This window comes from Penicillium cosmopolitanum (genome assembly GCF_028827165.1).
Source record: "Penicillium cosmopolitanum strain IBT 29677 chromosome Unknown utg000011l:1.0-3548175.0:1.0-3550911.0, whole genome shotgun sequence".
In the NCBI taxonomy this organism is placed as follows: domain Eukaryota; kingdom Fungi; phylum Ascomycota; class Eurotiomycetes; order Eurotiales; family Aspergillaceae; genus Penicillium; species Penicillium cosmopolitanum.
The window spans coordinates 2617920-2642024 of NW_026622681.1; the positions used below are offsets into that span (position 1 = coordinate 2617920).

Here is a 24105-nt window from a genome sequence, read left to right on the forward strand (position 1 = left end):
CTCCTGTAGATTAATAGGCTTTTATACGAAATTCATGCTTTTACCGGCAATATAGTATTGGGTAATTAGGAATTTACTTTGAAAATGTATGCTGGCACTGCCTGAAGCCTCTAGGCGCAACATTGGTTGCAAATATGTTGTCGTACGTGTTTATACCTGGCGTAACCTGATCCTACTCTGTGACGCTAAAGAATGGCTATCTGCCTTATTATGAATATTGGGCTGCCTCCTTACCGGTAGTATCTGCGAAAATAAATCATAAGAGTGGATGAAGTTGGAAATACGAATTGAGGAATGTGAGAATTCTTTTCTGAAAAGTCTTAGTACAATGTAGGCCAGGCTAATATTCTGTCTAAAGTTAGCCGTCCTTTCCCTGCGCGAAATTTTGTTCCTATTGCGTTATCTATCTTATAAATACTAGATATCCTTGTTGTATAAATTATAAAACCCTAGATAACTCTTATAGAAGATTAAGAAATATTCTTATTTCGATCCTTAGGATTTTGACAGGTTACGTATATCGACTGTTATATATAATAATTAATTGTGACTGTAGCAGGCAGTTCGCAAATAGTATAGACCTTCGACAATATCGGAAAGCGGTTTATAGTTGCAAATGTCCTAAGTATAACCGAAAATTCACAATACTAGACGGCCTAGAGAATTATATACAAGATATTCATCGTTAGATATATGGTCGATACGATAACGGCTTTCGTAGCCTTAAAGCACTGAATCGATACAGAAGATCTGCTGATTACTGCTTTTGTCGTCTGTATAATTAATTTTTCGGAACTTCCGACGAACTGTACTGTCATCAGAAGGCACCTGGTTATGTAGAATAATTTCGGTGCTATGAATATAATTGAGATTTTGTTAACGAGACTGCTCTTGAGCAATACCTGCAGGATATAAAGAAGTATAAAATTCCTCGGCCAGGGAAAGGAAGCCATATATGCGACAGATACAACAGGGGCTTTCTGACTGATTTTGCTCTGAAGTAATATAAGAAATTGCTAGCCTATAACGTAATTAGTAACCTGAAATATATTGATATGTAATACATAAAATACTTTAGATCCCCTTCGTTAATTCTATATTACCTTAAAAGTAGTACCTATGTTTCTAAAATAGACAGAAACCAGCTTAACAAGCTAGTCTGTGAATATAACATTGATTAGGTAGTTTGTGATTAAAATATCCTCGCTGCTTCTTATAATTTTCGCGGTGACGTCTCCGATAGCAGCTCAGACTATAATGTTATCTATACTCTAGATAGTACATCGTCTGCCGATTTAATTTCTATGTCTCAGCTAGTTCTTTTAAGTAAGACTTTGTCTGAAGATGATTTTAAGTTTTCTGCAAAAGTATGTTGCTGGGAGTGTTCGAAGTTATTTATATCCATAGACTCCCTTGAGCAACATCTATATTCTGCTGCTTACGTACTCCCTATTTTCTACTGTCTAACAAATCTATCAGGAGGAAAGCATCTATTTAGCTTTGTTCAGACATTTAAAACTCTGAGTAGACTTGCGCAATACCTTGAAGCAAAATCATGCGTCGGTAGAGCTTCTACTCTGCGCTAAGTCGCAGCCTATATTGAGGGCCGTCTATAAGAAATTAGGTGGAAGAGGAAAATTCTAATAGAAGATTTGCACTGAATTAGTGTAATTAGATGTGTATGTGTAGTGCGCTGAAATTTCTGGGGCAGAATACTTTTGCGTTTTTTCCTAAAATTTGTCTCAGAAATGATGGGGGAAGCTTTGCTGTTGGGCAGGCGCTGGTAATTTTTTCGCTCCTTACAGTAAATTGATGAGCTAAGCGATTCCGACGATGCTACTGTTCCAGTTGACAGATACTATCTGAAAGAGGCGTTGAAGTAGTAGATGCTGAGTTACTTGCAGAGTTCCCCGGGGTAGAGCTTGAGGTCCTAGTTGTAGAGCCTGATGGTGTAGATCCACTTAGGATAAGTGGTTTGCTGCTTGGCCTATTAGAGCCAGTTTCGTCCGGACTATTAGGCCGAGGACTGGATGACTCGTTCGAGGAGTCTGAAGTTGAGCTTCCACCAGAAGATTTAGAATGAGTAGAGCTTGGAGCAGTCGAACCCGAAGCAGTCGAACCCGAAGCAGTCGAACCCGAAGGAGTCGAACCTACGCCATCTGGCTTTGTGTTTGTGGGCCTATTTGGGGAATCTGATGTCGTAGAGCCATGTGATATGAGTGGCTTAGAGCTTGTGTGTCCATTGATTGGGGAGCTTGCTGTATTTGATCCGGTTGAGTCTGGGATAGTTGGTCTAGAGCTCGGAATTCCAGCTGCAGGGCCTGATGGCGTAGATCCGCTAGGGATAAGTGGCTGGGAGCTTGTATGGCCGGCAGGAGATGAGCCTGGAGCATTTGGTCCAGTTAACTCTGTAAGTGAAGGTGTCGAGCCCGAAGATTTGACCTCAGAGGATCCCTCGGTCTCTGAAGCCCCGTCTGTCCCGGTAGATTAAGTCGATGAAGTGAAGGACGGGTCAACGGCCCCAGTGTTGGTAGACGAAGTAATGGGACTGAAGTGGACAGTGGGAATTTGGCCGTCCGGCACAGTGACCACGGAGGTAAGCTTCAGCTTATGGCTTTTTGTATGATCGAAAGTAAATAGCAATAAGGTTACAGCTGACGATGAGGGCGTTGAGGTTGCCGGCGGAGGTATCACAAAGTCAATAACAGGAGTAACGGTATTAGGGACAACAAGAGTAGTTTTGACTGTCGTGGTCCAATCCGCGCTAGCTCCATATAAAATGGGAAGCACTAACAAGAGACTGCTTTTGGTAGCCATGTTCGGGATAACTTCATTGATTGGGGAGCCCGGAGGAGCGGGTGCAAATCATTTATAGAGAATACTCCGGTTAGGGCCAAATCATGACATTTGATTTATAATGTCACTAGATAGAAATAAATACACCTACAATAGATTAGAAAGGGCTGTTTCCGCGGCACAGATCATTTTGCTAAGTGCCAATTGATGACTGCTAAGTGGGGGCAAGATAGAAAGTCCCTCACTATGAGGTATACTGAACTCGGGTAAGCTGCCACAAAGAATGAGACTGTACTCCATACGGAGTACTAGGCCAGCTCTAATCCCCTGCAATGGCCCCAAAACTCGTAACAGTAGCGGCTTGGCTTTGGCCCCCAGGTTGCTAATTTAAGGCACCCGAAGGGCCAAATGTCAGGGATATCTTCAGAAGAGGTGAAGGATCGCTGCAGGATTATTTCTATGTCACTGTGCCTGTTGATCTTCTTCCCATAAAGAAGTGGCCCACATATCTAGTGCGGAACAAAGACGATAAATACAAAGACCTTTCTTTTTCCCTTAGGGACAGAGGGTCCTCTCAAAGGCCATACAAAACAGGTATCAAGGGCCTCGCGATTTACTCACAAGGTGCAACTCACAAGGGAATCCTTCTCTGCAATTATCAGGGCCTTCTCAGTGACGATACCGACCCCAGTATTGCGGGATCTTATTTCAGTGCTGCCAACCTGGCCACAAATGTTAAAGAAGTCCCTATTGATGCTCTTAGAACTCAACTCAGCTCAGCATTAGTGCATAAGATGATTCATCTAGGAGACATGACGCAATGTAAGATTCCTCAGGGTCGCATAAACGTACATGTCGATAAGAAATAACTAACCATGGCTCTTGTTTTGCAGTTCCACTTGTAATTGATCGGAAATCTCAGAAAACCGAGAAGTATAGTTATGCCGAGTGTGAGGCACTCGCAGGTCAGGATGCGAGCTGGCACAATTGCGATTCATTCGCAATCATCGCACGAGGTAAGCGTCTCTCTCTCCCCTACCTAGGTATTTGAATAGACGTCGCAGAACAATGACTAACTTCACCCTCTTAGCATTGTATATAAACACCTACTACAGTGATAAAGACGTCCTGAAGAGGATTGCGGATGATAAACAACCACCTGCAACCGAGGTGAATGGTCCCAACGGCTTTAAGGTGAAAAAGAGTTGAAAAAGAAAAACTCAGATACAGGTGCCAAATGTATTTAAGTAAACAAAATTCTGGCTTAGATTTCGCAAAAGATTTCCTTACATATCAGGGCTAGATAAACTTTCGTATTCAATGGTTGTTTAGAGAGATCCAAATGTGAACCAAGTAATGAAAGCCTTTCCAGAAAGCCTTGTACAATAAATTGTAATAATAATAAAAAACAAGGATTAACACGTACAAGTCCATACAAGTACATACATAGCTGTTTGCTTTAGGCCTGCCTCGCCTTGGCCCCGGCCCCCACTTACTCCCCCCCCACCGTCACGGGACATTCGATCCACAGTTGCCTATCTGTGTTCAACTTTCCTTTCCTTTCCCTCCTTCTTTTCCTTAAACTGCATTCTCTCTATGTTGGACCCAACGCTGTTCTTTCTACGCAGAATCTTTCCAACATGGATATCTTTGAAAAAGCGCTCAAGCTAGTAGTTGTTGGCGACGCACGTGTTGGCAAGGTAAGGTCATATCGTCTGGATCGCACAAGGATGACTGAGCCTAAATTTTGTTTTACAGTCAAGCTGGGTATCCTTCCTATTAGATGACTTTTATGAATCTGAATATACCCCGACGGATGGCTATAATCGTGTGAGAATCGACTTCTTGACTGTGAGTTTTATTTCCCTCTTATACCCTACCATGAATGAATATCTTCTTATATAGGATGGGTATCGGTTATAGGATTGTGGGCAGGCCAAAATTGATTTCTGGGATCTGTCTGGGTCTTGTAGTACAGCTCAAGATAGGGCTAGGTGGATAGAAGGTTGTGATGCTGCTATTATCATGGTTGATCTAGCAGACCAGGCTAGTATCGAAAACACAGTCTCTTGGTATAGTAAGTTCTGATTCTTAAAGTTCTTTCTGCTATCAGGCCTTTTCAGTCAGCTGATATCTGGTTATATAGAGGAGATTAAGTCTTCCCAGCACTTACCCTCGCTACCAGTCATAATGTTTTCCTGGAAGGCCTATGAAAAGACTGATGAGCGGGCAATCGACCCAACAAAGATCTCTTGGTCTGATGAGCTGGACGACACGCCATTCTATCACACTACTCATGTAGATCTTAATGTAAAGTCAAATAGAATCTTTGCGAGTCAGTCTGATAGACGACCTATTGGATGGATCATAGAAGAACTGACGGGTCACCCCGACGTAGTATGTCATTTGAATCTCTTTACTCTCTACTACAACCCTTTTACCCTTCGCAATATGAACTTATCTTTTCTTTAGTGGTTCGATATAGTTTACTCCCCGGATGAATCTATTAACCGGCCTTTTGACCCCGATATTCTCAAACAAATTACACCTGAGGCATTCTCGATAGTTCTCGACCACGACGACGACGATGAATTATGATTAAACGAGGCTCCGGACCGCTTTTTACTTAATCATATCGATTTAAAGAGCCATACTTTTATCTCACTATAGCTTATCTAGTTGCCGAGCAACCGCTTCTTTAAAGATCTTTCTCCTCATGCTCGGTATCTTGAATACCACTATATTTTGACTTATATTGCTCTGAACGTATCCCGATATTAATACTCCGTAGCTATATTGCCCCTAAGATACTTAGCGGGTCACGTGGTCTCAGATGAGGGGAATTGGGTATCTACCTGACGAGGCTGAATCAAGATCATCCATACTTATTGTTCTTCCTCCATTTCGCCCAATTCCTCCCTTAATTTTCTACCCGTCACTGAACGCCTATTGACTATCCCTGGATTAAGTAAGCAGTAACAAGGACGCTACACCGCGTGCCTATTGGCCATTGTCGACTTAAGTGAACAAGAGCGAGACGGCCACCGCCGACCGCCATGAGCGATCCACTCTCGATCGCAGCTGGCATCGCCGGATTCCTCTCATTAGGCATCCAAGTCACGCAAAATTTGGTAGATTTCTATTCAGAATACAAAGGCCAGGATGCCAATATTGCAAAATTCATTCAAAATATAGAAATCCTCCAAAGTACCCTTCGATCTCTAGAAATTGCAGTTCAACAACGCCAATCACAGCCTGACGCAGAGGATCTACTTCAAGAAGTCGATAAAGCGACACGAGCCTGCCACGACATAATCCAGCCTCGATGTGAGTCACCTTAAAAATGGGTATGCCAGGTGAGTAATTCAAGTTTATGATTTTCGGGCCTTGCCATCTCAAGCTGAAGTTTATTTTAGCCGGCCTCATATCTGGAGGGAGGTCCAGATAATGCGAGTGATCAATGATATCACAAATAGAGAGGACTGGGAAGAGATGTGTTCCCAGCCAAGAATCCTCACCCGCCAGATCCTACGCATGTTTGAACGCACTCTCTGGAGAAGACAGAGGAGACTATCAACTGGGTCGTCGATGAGCTCCTGTGGCGGAAGCATTGCTTCACCAAGACAAAAATCGTCAGTGTCTTTGGTGGGGTAGCCAAGTCTGACACGATCATCTCGCCCGAGCTAATCGAGGCTCTGACCCTGGCTACCATACCTCTCGTGGAGCCACGCAAGGATATAGTGAGAAATAAGTACCAGGTGCCTTTGGACCCTAGCTTGCGCGCTATCTCATTCCACGACTCAAAGGTCCTACTGAAAGAAACCATCAAGACAGAAGACGACTGTCTCCTCTCAGTCTGTAGCGGAACGACTCTCTGGCTCCACGACGCGGAACCATCTTCTCCGCTTCCTCCCCTGCGGATCCGAACTATGCCTCTTGGTCATCCGTCAGGTGCCCATACATTAGGGGATATGATATGCAACAGCAATATATACCCTTTGATGTGAGTTTTACCAAGAACGTGGGGTGTAGTATCGACACATACATCAATAACTTGCATCCCAAAGAACACTCCGACCTTTACAGCACCATGGAAGAATTGGTTACTCAAGCCATTCCACTTTGGAATGAGAGTCTTTCGTCAGTTCAAAAAGACTGGCGAAGTCTGAAATTTGATGAAAAGGTTGATTTCAGTCCACCAATGCCGAAATGGAAGGAGGATGGTCACCGCGGTCTCTGCGGCCTTTTGCCTCATTTGGATTCCAAACTGAGTTTAAATGTTCCCGGTGGGTGCGAACGTTGTGAAAGTGTGTTTATGCCATCCATCCAAGTTAATTCCCTCAGGCTACTAACCGCATATAGATATCTACAGGGATTGGATTAATGATCGGCAAATAATCCTCCCGGAGCCGCCTACATTCGGTTCCAACAAGCCACCAATCAACAATGCAAACCTGCGCTCTCAGTGTGCAAAGAATGGACTCCAGATATTCGCAAAAATTGAGAATGTAGATCTCCGTCCTGGCGGCCAGAGGCCTGGGGGGGGCCCTGGCGCGTTGAAGGCGCCCTCGCGAGTTTATCCCAGCCTAATTTCCATGCGTGCAATTCTAATTATTCCAGAACGAGCATATATGTGCTACAGCCATGCTCTTTTACGACGTGGCGAATATCTCAATTCGCAAACTGTGCTTCCGCCAACGCTCGAGTCCTGATCCTGCGTTGACCCGCGAGGGTCTTAAAGAAGATGTACCTGCTTGGGCCAGGACAATGAATTGGAGGACTATACAGGAGGATATTCTCGGCTACAAACCCCAAAGAGAGCCTCTATATCCTTTCAAATCTTTCTACCTTGTTCCGACCCAGGAACTTGGTAAAGTGAAGATTCCCGAGGGTAGGATGGTGGCGTTCCCGAGCCTGATGCAGCATCGTTCAACCAACTTCATAACCGCAGACAAACGCCTGCCAGGTTCATGCAAGATACTGTCTTTGTTCTTGGTGGACCCGCATGTGAGAATTATCTCCAGTGCGAATGTTCCTCCCAGCGAAAGGCGTGGAGGACGGAGAGGGAATGGATGATAAATTTCATTCTCCGTCAGCATCTTCCACTAGACCTGGTCAACATGATTCTCAGGGAACTCGACAAAATCGAGCATGCACCTATTAGCGACAAGCTAGAACCTATGCTCAATTACAGACTAAAGCGCCAACGAAATCGGATGAGAAATCAAGATCTTCAACAGTTTGAGGCTCCTTTCCCGGGTGGGAGGGGTAAGCCCTTTGGATGAACCTTGGTGGTACAACGCCTTTGACTGGTAACATTTTCTTTGTGAGGGTTTAGCTAAATTTCTGATTCAAAGTCATTCGGCTGGAATTGTTGAATGTGTTGGCGGCTTGGGTTATGGCCTACGAAAATATCTGTGGCATTTGTCTATCATCCATAGACAAAAAGGGAATGAAAGGAATTGAAAGCCGTAACCGATGAAAAGAAAGCCTTGTCTGGCTAGATAATGAGTATCATAGCCTCTTAGACCATAGGCCTGGTTCAGTGTTGCATCAAGTCTTAGAGCTGGGGTTTCTTCGTATCTGCTGGGATGGCGTGTTCCATCAAAGACAGAAGCCGGGGAACAAACGACCAGTCACCCTCTCGCACCGCTTGCTTTTGATTCTCCCCATTCAGAACCCCCAGAAGCTCAATCTTTTTGAGTTCCAAAGTGAGATCCGATTTTCCCCTAAATTCTGCGCCATCTGAAGCCACTCTGTGAGTCAAAGCCCCGTTGCTAATGTTGGCTCTATGCCATTTCCCCTCATCCACCACGTGGATATCAACCGCAAAGACCGAGTCCCCAGCCTTGAGGCCATCCAACTGAATTGAAAGCAAAGTCAACCATTGATCGACAGTCTGTGTTGGTCGCATTTGATTGCCCACATTCTGTCGTGGCTGGTGACCCTTTTCTGCAACCAACTCTCGAGCGCCGGTCAAGTAGAAATTGCGCCAAGTTCCATTCTCCGTCCCATAGCCGAGTTTTGTGAAGACACCAGCCAGAGCCATTTTGGAATTGATGTGAGTCGGATCAAGGGAGACAGCATGGCCCAGCAAAGTTGCTGCAAATCGCAAATCACCTCGCTCTGCAAATTCTTCTGCCTTCCGAACAACCTCGTCGACACCTCCCATGCATTCAATGTATCTTGCTGCATTTTCCTTTGGAGGATGCTCCCAAAGATGAGCGGGATTTCCATCAAACCAGCCAATGTATCTTTGATAGATACCCTTGACATTGTGACTAACAGATCCATAGAATCCTTGACAGTACCATTTTCTTTGCAGTGACGGCGGCAAAGTGAGTACCTCGGCGATCTCGATCCCTGACAGTCCCTTGTTCATCATGCGCACAGTTTGGTCGTGAAGAAACGCGTACATGTCTCGTTGATCCGATAAAATCTCCGCAATCTCCTTTTCGCCCCAGGTCGGCCACGCGTGACCCGCGCAAAGAACATCTGATGAATGTCCATAAAGCGAGAGCGATTCGTCCAGATACTGCGCCCAAGCCTTTGTATCTCGAACCTGGGCACCGCGAAGCGTGATAATATTATGAAGACTGTGCGTCGCACACTCGGCGATATACAATGCCCGGTGATCTGGGAAGAAGAAGTTCATCTCGGAGGGCGCCTCGGATCCAGGGACCATTTGGAATACGATCCGAACCCCATCCACGACATAATTCTCGCCTGTTTTATAGATCGAGACATTGGGTGGAACAAGCGAGTTGACTCCAGTCGGCACTCCCATGCCCAAACCACAGCCAATTTGACCCTCCGGGCCCTTGGGCAGAGCAGTGCCGTACATGAAGACAGCACGACGTCGCATAGCATTACCGGCATAGAGATTCTCACTTAGAGCTTCTTCCATGAACCCCTCTGGTGCGATGATCGGGATATCATGACTTTTAGCGAGGGGGAGAATTCCTTGTGCGCCACCGAAATGATCAATATGCGAATGCGAATAGATCACACCCGTGACCTTCCGGTCGCCGCGATGCTGGCGGTACAAGGATAAGGCAGTCGTAGCGCATTCCACCGCCGTCAGAGGGTCGATGACAATAACACCTTCATTTCCCTCGACGAGGGTCATATTTGAGAGATCCAGTCCGCGAACTTGGTAGACTCCTTTCGTGACTTCGAAGAGTCCTTGTATGGAAGCTAACTGGCCTTGTCGCCATAGTTTCGGGTTGGCCGTTGCGGGACACTCGGATTTGAGAAAATTGTATTCTTCATTATTCCATACCACACGTCCGTCCTGTGCAGTGATGGTACAGGGGTCGAGTGCACCAATGAAGCCGCGCTGGGCGTTTTCAAAGTCGGTTCTGTCGGCGAAGGATGGCTCAACGTGCTGATGTGTCATTTTGTGAGGCCCGGGATTGAAAGATTATCTTGGATAATTGTACGAGTGAAATATTTTATTTCAAGGAGGGGCTCTAATTTATATTCTAGAGTCTGGTCGTCATTACATAGAAACTCAAACCGCATCTCATACTCCAATTTGCCTAGCTTGTTGACCCACTTGGCACTGCGTCACCACGAAACAGATGCCTTTTCTGGTAAATTCCGATTGCCGATAGACGGAGGGCTGCGTATGGGACCACCAGAAGAGTTTAGGGACGCTTTGATGGGGTTCTTTCTGAGGAAATCATTTACTGCGAATGAAACCGAAGGGGCAGAATAAATTCGGCTGTCTCCTATTCCCAGGCTCATACTGGTATTCTGCTTCTAGTAAATACCAGTAGTTCCCAGTCGAAACTCAAATATGGTGAGTTTCTCTGTGAAACCCAAAATCAATACAGGTTGTCATTTCGAGTCTAATCATATACCACATATTGGGGTTTGAGCATGATCGCAGGCTGTGAACAACGAGGAGCATCATGGCCTATATAGACGCCACCCATAGAGACTCACGCGGAGTGCGATCGAAATTCAAAGCTGCCATCGAAAATTTATTCGGTGGTGTTGAATCATAAGCCCCAGTCATGTAGAATCGTAGCTCCGATTATATAGACCATAAAACTTCGAAAGCTTGAACATTTCGAATTCATTTTGCGGTGTCGCATCCCACGGGTGGTATATTTTTTACTATGTACTAGTTCTAGTGTTTTTCTTTTCTTTTTCTTTTTTCTTTCTCAAATTTGCGCGGTCGAGCAAAAGGGAGGCGGATATAAAAATGGGTAAAATATGCATCTAGGATCCCAGATCCATTTGTATCACTAGGAAGGGGTGCCATTGTGTTTTCATCCGAGTCACTTTGAGACGTATCTGCCAACTGTTGGTTGGTGCTGGGTAACTAGTGACTTTAGTGAATTCGTAGCGACAGAATCGACAATCGAAGTCCCGAAGATGGGCCTAGATATGCGGGCTCGTTATTCTCTCGAGTACCAAGTGTTAGAAAGCGCAAAAGCCCATCAAAGTGACCGTGTGCGCGCTTTGACTCATGCGGTGCGGTGGAAGTCGACGGCGGCTCAGGGCGCTCAGCAACGCGAGGAACATCTCCCGTTAAAGTTGCAGCTAAGCGAGCCTTAAGAATCCCAATACGATGAGCTAGTGCTCCCTCGGACATGCCATGGTGCCACCCAGTGCTCTCTGCGCGGGAACGGGGCTGGTTGGCGGACTCGCAATTCGAGCATGTGGGGACTTTCTGGTCGCATTTTTGTTTTCGCCTATGGCAGTGTCAACAAGCCTAAGGAATGCATTTTCGGACTCTGAATTCCGGGTCCATGAGTGAAGCGTAAGCACATTGGTTTTCTTCAACCCCTGATAAAACATTTCCCCGCAATATGGGTCCCATTAGGCCGAGGTACCGCGTTTAAAGTTGATTCTTCTCCAATTGAGTCCTTGGTCATTGCTAAGTCAAAACTCGCCATGCTCAGCCGACCGTCGGCCACTAACAACGATAGAAGCCGTGTGCTTCTGCGATTTGTTATCTCCAACAGTAGAATACGGATTAGCGGCGTGTCAATGTTCTCTACTAAACTTTCTGGGTAGATCTGGGCCCGCTCATTTCTTTGCTTTTCTTTGTTTTTGTTTTTGTTTTTATTTTATTTCTTGCTTATTCTTAAATAGAATATCTCTCCTTTTCTGTCGATGGTGCGTTCTCTCTGGCTCTATTATTTTCGATGATGAGCTTCTCATGGCTGCTACGAGTAGAGACCTTGAAAACAAATGAATGCACTATCCGACCAGTGGAGTTTTAATTTCACCCAGCAGACAGAACAAGAGCTACTAGTACGGAAAAAGGTCCTTAGGTTGAACTGATCTGAATCTCAACTAGTTTGACAAATAATTGCCATATGCTACAGAACACGATGCAAAGTTACAATTATAAACTGGGCAAAAATATCCGAGTCAAACAAGGGCAGTTTATGACTACTAACTAGTAACTACCTCAAGTTGCTATCAGTAGATTATGCTCGTAGAAATTTGGGAAATCGACATGTCAATGTGGAATTCTTCTACCCGAGTATCGGCCCAAGAATCTTGACTAAATACCACTATCTCAATTTCAAGCAGCAGGCAGTGGCTGTCACACGATGTTGCGAGGCGGCGTCTAGACCGCCGTGGAGCGCAGAAACCGGTTGAGATTCCCGAGCGTGCCCACGATTAATCTGTCGGATGTCGCTGGAGAAGAAACTAGTCGGCGGGGCGGCGGCAAATTCAGTGTTAAATCTCGCTTGAAATGTTTTCTATTCTGCGTGGTTCCCATTTATTCCCCAGAAGTCCCACCCCCGTCTTTGTTCGTGATTATACCGTCAAGGGAGGCAAATCAGGAATGTCCGGCAAGCAGAATGGCTCTCGCAGGCTCATTAGCTTTCCAGTCGCGCCCATCTGACCCCGAGAAAGAGCGAATACGCGAATTGTCAAGGTTCGTTATGCCGCGGGACTTCCCCGCCGGGCGCAGATCATTTTCATGTGTTGACCAAACCAGATATTATTGCTGTACAAACCAGCAGTCCCCGTCGCCAACAGTTACCACCTTCGACGGAAATGATTCATCTAACAACGCCCCTACTGGAGATGAACAGCCCAGTGCTGGTGTCCTGTCAGCTGACATCACGTTGACAGCACTGGCCCAACTTGGTGTTCATCGTCTGGAATGCAATCGTTCTTTTGTATCTCTCATTGATGGAGATAATCAGCATATCATTGCTGAAGCCACCGCCTCGATCTCGATCCGAGATGTCGATAAACACCTTCCAAATGATGGGATATACCTTGGGGTTCGAGCTTTGGACCTGGTCTGGGGGGGTTTGCCCGCATACGATCCGCTTGTTCACTGCCCAAGACGAGGCATACGAAGTCGACACAGAGAATGTGACTGCCAACCGCACGCGTTACATTATTCGAGACTTTACTCGGGAGGATTGCTTCAAGGATAGACCTTACGTACTCGAGTGGCCTTTTATGCGCTTCTATGCGGAAGTGCCTCTGACCAGTCCAGCTGGCTATGTCCTTGGGTCATATTGCGTTGTCGATGATAAGCCACGCGACGACTTCAGCGAGGAAGATGTCCAGACCCTTCAAGAAATATCAGATGCAATCGGCAATCATCTCGAGAACAAGCGCATAGCTCATTACCATTCCAGATTTGAGCGTCTGGTGACTGGGCTGACCGACTTCTCCAAAGATCAACCTGATTTTGACCCACGAAGCCCAAGTGGAAGCCTGACTGAATCGGCAAACTCCACAGTTCATGAATTTATACCACCAGCGGCGACGGCTGATCAGGATTTCTCTTTCGATGATTCCCATATCGATGGAAGTGAGAGTAGAACTGGGCTCGACTCGCAGTCATCGTCCGCTTTCCAAGCGGATTCTAAATCGCCGTTATTATTTGCTGATAAACCCTCTGGCTCCACAGAGCCTTCTTCGCTTCAATCCAATTTATCGTTGGGCCAACCAAGCCCAGGCGAAGAAAGATCTCTTGATTCACTCAATGAAGCGTTAGTGCTAGCGACCAAAATCGCGCCAAACAACGAATCTCTCGTATCATTGTCAGATGGTATCACGACACTGGATCGCATTCGAGCGATATTCTCCCGCGCCAGTGTATTATTACGAGATGCAATGAATCTGGATGGTGTGATGTTTTTGGATGGAGCCAGAAGCAGTTCCTCCCTGTCAGTTATCCTGAACCTCTACTAAGAATAGCTCTAACATACAATAGTCTACCGAAGGGAGACCACACATGGGAACCTCTGCCAAAATTAGCCAGCCAACTTGATTATCTCAACCCATGTCCGACCCCATTTATTTCAGATAAACAGCCTGGGCCTAAAGGGCAGTGCGAGGTTCTAGGACAGTCTTTCAAACGGCAGAATTCGGAGGTTGCAGCGACAGAGAGTCAAGTGATCCTAGACGAGGAACTGCTCGACACACTGCTCAAAATTTGCCCTCAAGGGCAAGTCGTGAATCTCGACATTGGGTCTGAAAGCGATAACGGATCCTCCCTCGGGCCTGCGACCGATGAATCGCAGTCCAGACATAGAAACAATTTTGACGTCGCCAGAATACTTAAGCCTCTTTTCCCTACCGCTCAATCTGTGCTATGGCTTCCGCTGTGGGATCACCAGAAGTCACGATGGATGGCAGGTATGCTTTCATGGAGCTCCAATACCCATCGAGGTCTTGGTGTGGAAGAGTTGCATTACTTCAAGGTCTTTGCCCATTCGATCATCTCGGAGGTATCACGAGTCAACTGGATCTCAACGGAAAAGTCTAAGTTTGATTTACTGTCCTCTCTGAGTCATGAGCTTCGTTCCCCGCTCCATGGCATCCTGGCAAGTGCCGAGTTACTCCATGGAACGTCAATCGATTCTGCACAGCAGGAAATGGTAAAAATGGTAGAAACTTCGGGTTTGACGCTACTTGAAACGACAGATCACCTCCTGACCTACTGCAAAATCAACAATAGTCGCCGGGCCAAGAAAGTGAGAGGGAACAACCATGATAATGAATTACTCGTCTTGGAAACCGATTTCGATCTGGCATTGCTAGTTGAGGAAGTTACCAATATACTCTATACTGGTCAAAAGGATCCTAGCCTTTTTTCTCGCCTTGCAATCGTGTCACCTTCGACAGACACTCACAGCAATGCAGAATCAGCCTGCAGCCCAGAGAAGCCCTCGGTCGTTGTGCGAACCAATCAATCACATTCTTGGAAAATTCGATCTCTCCCAGGGGCTTGGAGGAGGATAGTGATGAATATTCTCGGAAATTCCTTGAAGTGGACGGCTCAAGGAGTGATCGAAGTCTCATTGTCCATGCTCAGAAATCCCGAGGTCCCCGGCAATCCCATTGCGCATATCTCAGTCATCGACACCGGCCGGGGTATTGCCCCTGAATTTCTCAAACACGACCTTTTTACTCCCTTCTCTCAGGAAGATCGCTTGGTCGAAGGTGTCGGGCTAGGGCTTAGCATTGTTCGCCAACTTGTCACGTCGCTGAATGGGCATATTAACGTCAGAAGTGAGCTTGGATTAGGAACGCAGGTCGATATTTACATTCCTGTTCAACATCTCAACGGTGATGACCTGGTCCAAAATTCCTCAAATCTGACCGAAAGCCCTCCACCGCTTCAGGTCTGTTTGGTCGCCTTCAATGGCTATCCAGACATCAAGGAGACACCGACTGGAATGCTGACCGCTGAGTCGAAGCGCAAGCTGTCAATTCAGGGGATGCTTGCGGATGTTGTCATGTCAAAGACTGGTTGGACAGTCTCTTTGGCTGAATCAATCGAGAAGGGACAAGGTGATATCGCTGTCCTTGAGAGCTCGACCCTTGAAGAGATCGCCACCCCGGATTCTCTGCCAAGCATTATCTCAACAAATAGGTTCCAGTTCTTGTTAATCCTAGAGACCAAGCCTTCTCGTTTCGAGAAAAATCTGCCGAATGTCATCTGGGTTGCACCACCTTTTGGCCCGCTGAAAATACAAAGTGCAATTGAAAAAGCTTCAGCTCTTCGTCGATCGCAAGCTGACCTCAACATCAACCCAATCACCAAGAAACCAAAACCCCTCGATCCGCCACATGTTCATTCAATGGAGCAACTTTCCATTCATACTAAAGAAGCACCGCCAGCGGAATTTGAAATCAAGATGCCCCATTTTATCGAGCCTGCTCGGGCCTTGGCAGCTCAAAAGCAATGCCATGTTTTGGTTGTGGACGATAATGAAATCAATCTCAAGGTGCGTCAATATCATACCCAGGCCAGTTCCTTTTACTAAATTCAATAGATTATGGCCACATTCGTGCGCAAAGTGGGATGCACCTATGACACTGCTTCCAACGGATTGATTGCACTGGAGAAATACAAAGAATGCGATCGCCAGTATGATTATGTCTTGATGGACATATCGATGCCCGTCATGGATGGCCTGGTCTCGACACGCAAGATACGACGGTTTGAAAAAGCAAACAAATTCAAGCCATCTTGCATCATGGCAGTGACCGGAGTCGCCTCGGATGCTATGCATCAGCAGGCCCTGGCTGCCGGGGTTGATCGTTACCTCATCAAACCATTGTCCCTCCGCGAACTCAAAAAAATCATTACATGATACCCTTTTTATCTAGCGTTCAGCGATACTTGCGGCTATTGGTCCGCCATTTCGCATTTCTATCTGCCACGGAATTGGCTCTGGTTACCCTTCGATATATGGTTTTTTACGCATACGCGTTCTAATCTGACCTTTAATGCATAGCCTGTGATACACGGCCGATTTGGCACTTGCACTACTATCTCCACTGACAATAATTTAAGGAATAATTACCAACATAGCCTCTTTCCCTGTTTGATCTGATCTTGAATCGTTCTCATATATTCGTAGTATTTAAATCTTGTGTATACTTCTATTACAATAGACTTGATGCATATTTGAGCAGATCAATCTGCGCGTCTGCGGAAACAGCTCTTATGGCGGCGCTGAAATATGGAATATCCTGTCCGTTATACTCACAGCTGTGCCCATGAATACCAATAGTGACTGTAGCGCCATCGCCATCGCCCAATAAAGCTTCCTCGACAAGTTTCGACTTATCGACCTGTCCGCGCACCAGAGTGTCGGTGATATCACTTCCAAGTTTCAAGTTTGGCAAGTCGACGTAACCGAGCTTATCCCCTCTCAAGGTCAGGTTAAAAGTCACATGGCCCTATTATTGTTAGCGGCAATGCATGTTTTTGCACGATGAATCTAGTACATACCATTTCAACGCTAAAGGGAGTCGGATTGCGCACGGAGATGGTTGCATTGAAGTTATAACCATCAACCGGGGGGTCAAGAAGCTTCAAGCTGGTCACATTAAAGGACCCCTGCTCGTTCACGAATTCTAAGAAGGTCAGAGACAGTACCGGGAAAGTCGAATTGGTATTCAACACATACCGGTTACATTATAACCGTCCATACTCATCGTCTTATGAATATCCAGATGGGCAGTTGGGAGTCCACTGAGCTTCAAATCTGGGTGTGCCGTTGCCAGTATCGCGAAGTTCTCGTCGGTAGCTGCTTGAACAGCAATTTTCGACAAGCACTCAACACAGGTCAAGTCCAGATCCGTGTCAAATTCAATGGTTGCGCCGTCACTGAAATCGATTTTTGGCACGGGGAAGATAGCAAACTCCTCGTTGGTATCCGTTGTGCGGATGCTTGCGTTGAAAGCCGTTAGGTATCCACTGCCGCTGAAGCCACCACCCATGGATAAAGATTTCTTCTGCTTGACATGGAATGCAGTGGGTCGAGGGTTGGTTATTTCAAGTCCCTCGGTGTCGTACTCGTAGTTGTTGATGTATTTGCTGGCGAAATGAGGGATTCCCACGTAGATTCTATCGTCTTTAGTATGATCCATTTTAGCGAGTAAGGTGAACGCCTTACATGGGTAGTACTGTCACCAGTACTATGACACCGAACGCAATCAAATACACCCACCACCACTTTTTCATATGCGCCTTGAATCGTTGCCACAGAGTCGGCTTTGGCGCGGTGGCAGCGGTAACACCATTCGCCTCGGAGTCTGAGCTGTGCTCAATATCGGATTTCGACATGTTAATGACTCGCGGATCTAATTTGGCTTTCCTAGCCTCCTGTCAAACGCCGTTAAACTTTGAGTAAAGGCCGAGGTCAACGGTGAGTGTTGTTGCGGTCAGGGGCTGCAGTGCGGCTGCTTCCCATTTTATTGCGGTCGGCGCTCGGTCTGGATGCTGATTTCACAGATGCTGCAAGGAAGAGAAATCATTGTTGGGAAATTTGCAAGGATTTATTCGGAGCGACTGTCGCACCGCACCCCCATGGGGCTCGCCGTGCCACTGTCGATCCCTCTCCACATCACATGAAGGCAGCGTATTCGGTGCTCGGAATACGTTCTCACTGTGATCCGATCGGCGTTGAAGGAGAACAACAAAAGGGGCCAGCCGATCATTAACTACAATAGTAAAATCCGCCGATGCCACTCCACTGGTGTCAGGGTCTTCGCTTAGCACCGAGGGTTTAATTCTGTATCCGCAATGGACGCCACGATCCAATACGTTATCCTGTTTGGATGGTCGCTGACAGGAATCGAGAAACTCGAAGCGTGCACGGCCACTTCTAATGACATGTGGCACCGATCTTTTTTTCTTTAGTACGAGTATTCCCCGTCCATGGCCATCATCCTTTGATCAAGATCTGCTCGCAAGCTCATGTCATCTGTGATCAGTCGCAGAGAATCGGAGATCTTGGGTCTTGTATGTTGCCCGCGGTGGAAATCATCACGATTAGACAGCTTACAACGCCATTTAACAATTAACCTTGAAAGGTTGGAGCTTGAGATATCCCGATATAATAATGCTAAAACTTCCAGGGTGATACTGAAGAACCGAATTCCGACGTCAATGTCCTCAAGACGTTTCCTCTGGTGTTCATTTCCAGGTTTTCCAGGAAGACAGGCCTTTCTCCGCCTATTTTTGCTTCTTTTTCTCGAAGTCGTCGAAATATGGCAGAATGCCGTGACTGAGAGTTGGAGCCGGCAGAAAATTCCTGAATTGAGTCGAGGCTTCTAGAGGACGCTATTTTTACTTATCAATTAGCCCCGCATCTCAATCTCAGCATCTTCTAAGCTGGCGTTCGTGCGGCGTTTGTCGATGGGATCTGGAAAGGAGTTCGTCATGTTTGCGCTCCGTGGCCAATAGGGAGCCGCACGTAATCAAGAGTCAGCAATCGCTCAGCAAAATAGTGCAACGCTAGGCTTACTTGGGACTAGCGCGCTGATTGATGCTCGATAATGCTTGGATAATACGAAGAAACGGTTTTCTATGTCCACTTGCTGGGAATTACTGACTATATAAGACCCATTCCACGCCCACTTTGGTCGCAAATCACAATTTTTGAACACATCAATCTACAGTCTACTACTACCACAACAATATAAATCGCACACAAACATTCAAGTTGGACACCGCTCAATCTACAATGTCAAAGCCTCTTTCTCACGCCAAGGTCGTCCTTCGACGCTCTGCTGAACGTGGACATGCGGATCACGGCTGGTTGAACTCCTACCATACATTCAGTTTCGCCAGCTACTTCGACCGCCGATTCCAGAACTTCGGAAGTCTCCGCGTTTTGAACGAAGACCGTGTCTCCGCCCGAAACGGCTTCCCGACGCATCCGCATCGCGATGCCGAGATCTTCAGCTACATCTTAAGTGGCGAGCTCACGCACCGCGATAGCATGATCAAAAAGGGCGCCGAGGGTGAACAAGGGAAAGACTTTTACCGCATGAAGCGAGGTGATGTGCAATTCACAACCGGAGGAAGTGGTGAGTTTTTTTTTCCCCCCCCACATCTTTACTCGAACGAAGCTAATCAATACCAATCAGGAATCGCCCATTCCGAACAGAACGAATCCAACAAACCTGTTCATTTCTTGCAAATCTGGGCTCTGCCGTGGGCCAGCTCCCTGAAGCCTCAATATCACACCAAGAGTTTCAGTGAGGAGGCTAAGCGCAAAGCTTTCGTCCCTATTTTGTCACCTCTCGCCGCGGGCCCCGAAGCTACCCCAGCACAGGAAGAAGCTGCTACGCCCAAGATTCCCGATACGATTCCCATTCATGCTGATTTCGTCATGGGAGCTGGTATCATCGAGCCAGGATCGACATTCAACTGGACCGTCGGAGCCGGTGATGCTGTTAGCTTTAAGAAGAAGAGAAATGTTTATGTCCACTTGCCGATGACCAAGCAAGGCAAGGCCAAGGTCAAGCTCAATGGCCTCGAGGACTCTGTACTTGAGGAGGGTGATGGTGCCTTCATCACCCTTGTCAATGCGGGTGATGCGTTTAGCGTCGAGAGCGTTGGCGATGCGGATGCGGAAGTCATTGTTTTAGACAGCAATTAGTTGGGGCCAGAATTTAGAGTATAATGATTTTAAAAATATAGTTAATTCATGAATTGTCTTTCGAACAAGACTGTGCCGATGTTTCTGTTTCTAGTTTGTTTTGCGTTGTTTCTTTGCTTTCTAGCTAGCTGCACAGCTTGGATTTAACCCTCAGTTTAGCCGCTATTAAATGTATCAAATATTAGATAAACCGAATCAAAGTATTAATTATTTGACACCGAGATTTCATATACTAGTACTATTCCATCTCCTCCGAGTCCCTTAGTCATGTATCTCCAGATCATCATCCGTTAATGTATATGGAAACCAAAAACTCTGCAGGTGTATATCGTTAGCTTTATATATCCTCTGACAATAGTCAACATCACATACCGCATCAGGATCATTCATTAACTTCCGCACAATGCACAGAAGTGGCTGATCGAAGCGTGAAATATCGGATGCAACATCATAGAACTGTACGTCTTCTGTCTCGCCGAGCCAGAGAAGTGTCTCGGGGTCTACATCCAGCATTTTGTCTTTGGATGTGGGCTTCCATGTACATACGACAACCGGGAGACCCGATGGATTTGCCAATAGTAGTTCCTCTATGTGAAGAAGTGTTAGAAAGATAGGAACTATCATTATCGTGATCAACCACGGGAATATAGATTGAGACCTACCATACCAGCGAAGAGCGTTTTCGAAAGTAATCGGCTGTGCTATATCGACCATGATAATCGCAGCGTCGCTGCTTCGAAGCCATGACTGACGATCTCGGAGTTTACTTTGGCTGCCAGATACATCCCAAAGCTCTAGGTTCACACGGCCAGCGGACTAAAAATAGAAAGAGAGCAGGATCTCTTTTAGCTTATTCCACGTAACTTGAGTTAAGCGGATAGATCGATGTTTACATACCATATTCCTAGACCAGCGGAAGACTTCATAGCCAGCTGTTTGGAGGTAGTCTCGATTGAAATCCGGTGAGAACTGCTTTTTGATGTAGCTGCTCTACAAAAATAGTCAATATCTGATCCGAGCTAGTTACCACATATGCTTATGCTTTGCCGCGTTTCTACCTTGCCAACCCCTGCATCGCCGACAATGGTTACTTTAAAAGGCTTTTCGAGGTTTCCAGGCTCCATATTCGAGAGAGAGAGAGTTGATTTGTTTCGCGCTGGACTAGGAGGAATTCGACAGGCTGGCTAGATGAATCCGTCTGGCTTTATAGGATCAGTGCCTGGCTTATTTAAAGAAAGCCTAATTTTCGGAGAACTTTGACACATCAGCGGGGTCAACACTAAGCTAGGCTTGACGATCTCTTTCATGGAATCCGGGGAGTGCTAGAGAATCCGACCTCAAACTTCCTTCAAGGGAGGGAAGGGTCAAAACAGGGCTTACCAGGTAGAATTTTCACAACTTGGTCAACTTCCCAAACGGACTTCGGCCCCTTCTTAAACAAGCCTGAAAACCCTCCGTCTCCGAGTCCCCAATACCCAAATAAAACCCAACATTCCGTCCCTGGAACTGACTGCAGCTACTTTTACGTAATTTTTCAGACGCACGCAATACCAGGGGTCTTCTTTTTCTCCCGTAGAATCAGCTGACCAAACTCCCAGGGTCAGCAGGTTCTCAAAATTGCCAAAATTTTATCTTGGCTATCCCGTTGGAAGGGCCGGAACTAGCGCCATTTTGCGCCATTAATTTGATAAGTTCCCAGTTCCTCGCGTGGAGATAAATGGATTGGTGGGTGGTTAGTTAGCCTTTTTTCTTCTTCCCCCCCCCGCATTGTGCCGGGCTTGGAGACCTTGGAGACAGTTCCAGAAATTTGTTGAGACAAAGATAACTGGCGCGTGCTCATGCGGAACTGGAAGCCAAATTACCGAGTGTTCCTGTATTATGACGTGGATAGAGATCGTCCAGCTGAACAATTCAGGCAACCAGATCCCCTCACTCTCACCGTCCTAATGAAATCTTGCAACGCCCTTTTTTTCTCCGCATTTCGGAAATCCCGTATCCGGGGCTATTTTAACTCATTGGTCAGGCTTTGCTTCTTGGATTCGAAGAGCCAGGATATGTATGCCACTAGGTAATAGTAATCAAATTTAATCCGATAACTTAAATTGTTACAGTCGGTAGCAAAAACGGCTTCTACCCTGATAACAGCTTTTCTTTTCTCTGGCCATACTGCCAAAGAACCAGCCTGAACCCTATCACCCACGAAATAGTAATAGAATTACAGTGTATAGTACTGTGTTGTATTAAATACAAGATTTACGATATTAAATTAACATCAGGCACATCTACATACACTAAACACAATATTGCCCAATAACAGCACATGGTATACCTAGAATAATTAGCTACTAAAGACCCATCCCGCAGCCCTCAACTTACTGACTGCAGGCCTGTTAAAAGACTCTTCCATGCATTAATCATTTATAAATAGCATCAACACAAAAACTAAGAATATAATATTTACCACCTGCCAGTGCATAATTACATCCTTATTCCTTCGATCTCAATAGAAATACTTTTACTCTTCGATCATAATATTCTGTATAGAGAAAAAGACCCAGATTTCCAGGTTATAGGGGCCTCTAATATAAGATTTCTCTTTTTTGTTTTTTTGTTTTTTCTTATTGAAAAAAAGCGCCCTTTGCATCCCGTCCCTTCATTTCGACTTTCACTTCAGCGTCTAAGATCTGGGCTTGAAATCCAGAGGCGGACTCCAAAAACACCGATATTTCCATTTGCATTTTCTCCCTTAATGGGTCACACAAATGCGCAGGCACATTCAAGTTATTAGTCACGTCGACGCCAAATAGAGACTCGGTCATGGATCACCCCATTCTCACCCTTGCCCACAGCGTGCGTGCGCTCTGGCTGCCAGTACCCCACTCTCTCCAGGCCCGCCTTGCTGGGTTCTCGCAACGGGTCCGCATTGACAAGGCCCTTATCGTTGTAGGAGATCTTCTCGCCAGGGTGGCTCAGGTGCTCCATGTAGGCCTCGGAGGGGGAGGGAAATGGAGGGCCGGGGGCCAAGGGGGGCTTATGACGAGGAGATTCCAGACAGATCAGATTGCCTGCAGGTGAGGGGGCAAGGAGCTCTGTGTGTCGGAGAGCCCATTTAGGACGGAGCTCTGGGTCCAGGGCACAGAAAAACTATATGGTTGTTAGAAGGAATGACCAGAAAGATCCGGGGTGGGTCGGAAATGGCACATCAAAAGTCCAAAGACAGAGAGCGAAGCACCTTGCAGTTCCCCGGTAGAACGCAGAGTACAACCTTGGAAGTGGAGAGAAAATGACAGCAATGACGGAATGGAGCCCAACAACGGCGGCCAATATACATACCGTGTAATCATAAATAACATCAAATCCATTTCGAGGTACTCCAATTTCCTTCAACCAGGCATCATCAAAGAAATCTCCCTGGACGAAAGTGACCGTCCCTTTCCCGGCTTTTTCGTCTCGCACGCGGTACGAGCTATGGTTCTCCTTCTCTTCCTTCTTGCATGCATCGACAGCTGTGGCGCTGACTTCCAGGCCATAGGCATCATACCCAAAGCTCGCCAGTAAGAGTACATCGACTCCGCGTCCACAGCCCGGCACCAAAGCCTTCCGTCTCTGGCCGTCCTGGGTGATGGGCTCGCCAATGGTGCCAGCTCGCTGGACCAAGGTGTCTTCTAACGCGGGGTTGGGGAAACCACGATCCCAGGGCAGAGTATCACTGTCCCAGAGGGAGGCCCAGCCCTCAACATACTGGTCGCCCTGATATCTAGCCCAGTGTGCTCGAATATCCTTGGGATCAATGTTGGTAGGTGTCGTCATGGCTGTGGGGTGGTGATGGAGTGCGGGGGAAGTTGGAGTGAGGTCGCTCTGGCGTGAGGGTGATAAACAGGGTAGAAGATAGGAATGGTACAGAGTG

The 24105-nt window shown here is 46.5% G+C and overlaps 11 protein-coding genes across 11 annotated transcripts; 6 read left to right on the forward strand and 5 right to left on the reverse strand.

Moving 5' to 3' along the window:
• Positions 1 to 2215: 2215 nt before the first annotated feature.
• On the forward strand, positions 2216 to 2491 carry N7509_012480 (uncharacterized protein; the record flags this gene model as incomplete). Its single annotated transcript, XM_056637117.1, has 1 exon — positions 2216 to 2491. The coding sequence occupies one exon, from the start codon at positions 2216 to 2218 to the stop codon at positions 2489 to 2491; it is 276 nt and encodes a 91-aa protein (XP_056483147.1).
• Positions 2492 to 3608: 1117 nt separating this feature from the next.
• N7509_012481 (uncharacterized protein) lies at positions 3609 to 4005 on the forward strand (the record flags this gene model as incomplete). Its single annotated transcript, XM_056637118.1, has 3 exons — positions 3609 to 3618; positions 3690 to 3812; positions 3887 to 4005. The coding sequence occupies 3 exons, from the start codon at positions 3609 to 3611 to the stop codon at positions 4003 to 4005; spliced, it is 252 nt and encodes an 83-aa protein (XP_056483148.1).
• An 816-nt stretch (positions 4006 to 4821) lies between these two features.
• On the forward strand, positions 4822 to 5394 carry N7509_012482 (uncharacterized protein; the record flags this gene model as incomplete). The annotated part of the gene is made up of 3 exons (XM_056637119.1): positions 4822 to 4873; positions 4982 to 5193; positions 5269 to 5394. 3 exons carry the CDS (start codon positions 4822 to 4824, stop codon positions 5392 to 5394), a joined length of 390 nt encoding a protein of 129 aa, XP_056483149.1.
• A 458-nt stretch (positions 5395 to 5852) lies between these two features.
• N7509_012483 (uncharacterized protein) lies at positions 5853 to 7872 on the forward strand (the record flags this gene model as incomplete). The annotated part of the gene is made up of 5 exons (XM_056637120.1): positions 5853 to 6123; positions 6361 to 6799; positions 6883 to 7082; positions 7159 to 7370; positions 7417 to 7872. Exons 2-5 carry the CDS (start codon positions 6726 to 6728, stop codon positions 7870 to 7872), a joined length of 942 nt encoding a protein of 313 aa, XP_056483150.1. The 5' UTR covers positions 5853 to 6123; positions 6361 to 6725.
• A 484-nt stretch (positions 7873 to 8356) lies between these two features.
• On the reverse strand, positions 8357 to 10195 carry N7509_012484 (alkyl/aryl-sulfatase; the record flags this gene model as incomplete). Its single annotated transcript, XM_056637121.1, has 1 exon — positions 8357 to 10195. The coding sequence occupies one exon, from the start codon at positions 10193 to 10195 to the stop codon at positions 8357 to 8359; it is 1839 nt and encodes a 612-aa protein (XP_056483151.1).
• A 942-nt stretch (positions 10196 to 11137) lies between these two features.
• On the reverse strand, positions 11138 to 11401 carry N7509_012485 (uncharacterized protein; the record flags this gene model as incomplete). Its single annotated transcript, XM_056637122.1, has 1 exon — positions 11138 to 11401. One exon carries the CDS (start codon positions 11399 to 11401, stop codon positions 11138 to 11140), a length of 264 nt encoding a protein of 87 aa, XP_056483152.1.
• Positions 11402 to 13038: 1637 nt separating this feature from the next.
• On the forward strand, positions 13039 to 16394 carry N7509_012486 (hybrid sensor histidine kinase/response regulator; the record flags this gene model as incomplete). The annotated part of the gene is made up of 3 exons (XM_056637123.1): positions 13039 to 13958; positions 14006 to 16025; positions 16074 to 16394. The coding sequence occupies 3 exons, from the start codon at positions 13039 to 13041 to the stop codon at positions 16392 to 16394; spliced, it is 3261 nt and encodes a 1086-aa protein (XP_056483153.1).
• A 295-nt stretch (positions 16395 to 16689) lies between these two features.
• N7509_012487 (DUF3712 domain-containing protein) lies at positions 16690 to 17875 on the reverse strand (the record flags this gene model as incomplete). Its single annotated transcript, XM_056637124.1, has 4 exons — positions 16690 to 16986; positions 17039 to 17163; positions 17217 to 17656; positions 17706 to 17875. The coding sequence occupies 4 exons, from the start codon at positions 17873 to 17875 to the stop codon at positions 16690 to 16692; spliced, it is 1032 nt and encodes a 343-aa protein (XP_056483154.1).
• Positions 17876 to 19277: 1402 nt separating this feature from the next.
• Positions 19278 to 20198, forward strand: N7509_012488 (pirin family protein; the record flags this gene model as incomplete). Its single annotated transcript, XM_056637125.1, has 2 exons — positions 19278 to 19623; positions 19684 to 20198. The coding sequence occupies 2 exons, from the start codon at positions 19278 to 19280 to the stop codon at positions 20196 to 20198; spliced, it is 861 nt and encodes a 286-aa protein (XP_056483155.1).
• Positions 20199 to 20459: 261 nt separating this feature from the next.
• Positions 20460 to 21322, reverse strand: N7509_012489 (GTP-binding nuclear protein gsp1/Ran; the record flags this gene model as incomplete). The annotated part of the gene is made up of 5 exons (XM_056637126.1): positions 20460 to 20513; positions 20571 to 20785; positions 20861 to 21014; positions 21096 to 21188; positions 21257 to 21322. The coding sequence occupies 5 exons, from the start codon at positions 21320 to 21322 to the stop codon at positions 20460 to 20462; spliced, it is 582 nt and encodes a 193-aa protein (XP_056483156.1).
• Positions 21323 to 22982: 1660 nt separating this feature from the next.
• N7509_012490 (uncharacterized protein) lies at positions 22983 to 24008 on the reverse strand (the record flags this gene model as incomplete). The annotated part of the gene is made up of 2 exons (XM_056637127.1): positions 22983 to 23342; positions 23532 to 24008. 2 exons carry the CDS (start codon positions 24006 to 24008, stop codon positions 22983 to 22985), a joined length of 837 nt encoding a protein of 278 aa, XP_056483157.1.
• Positions 24009 to 24105: the final 97 nt, after the last annotated feature.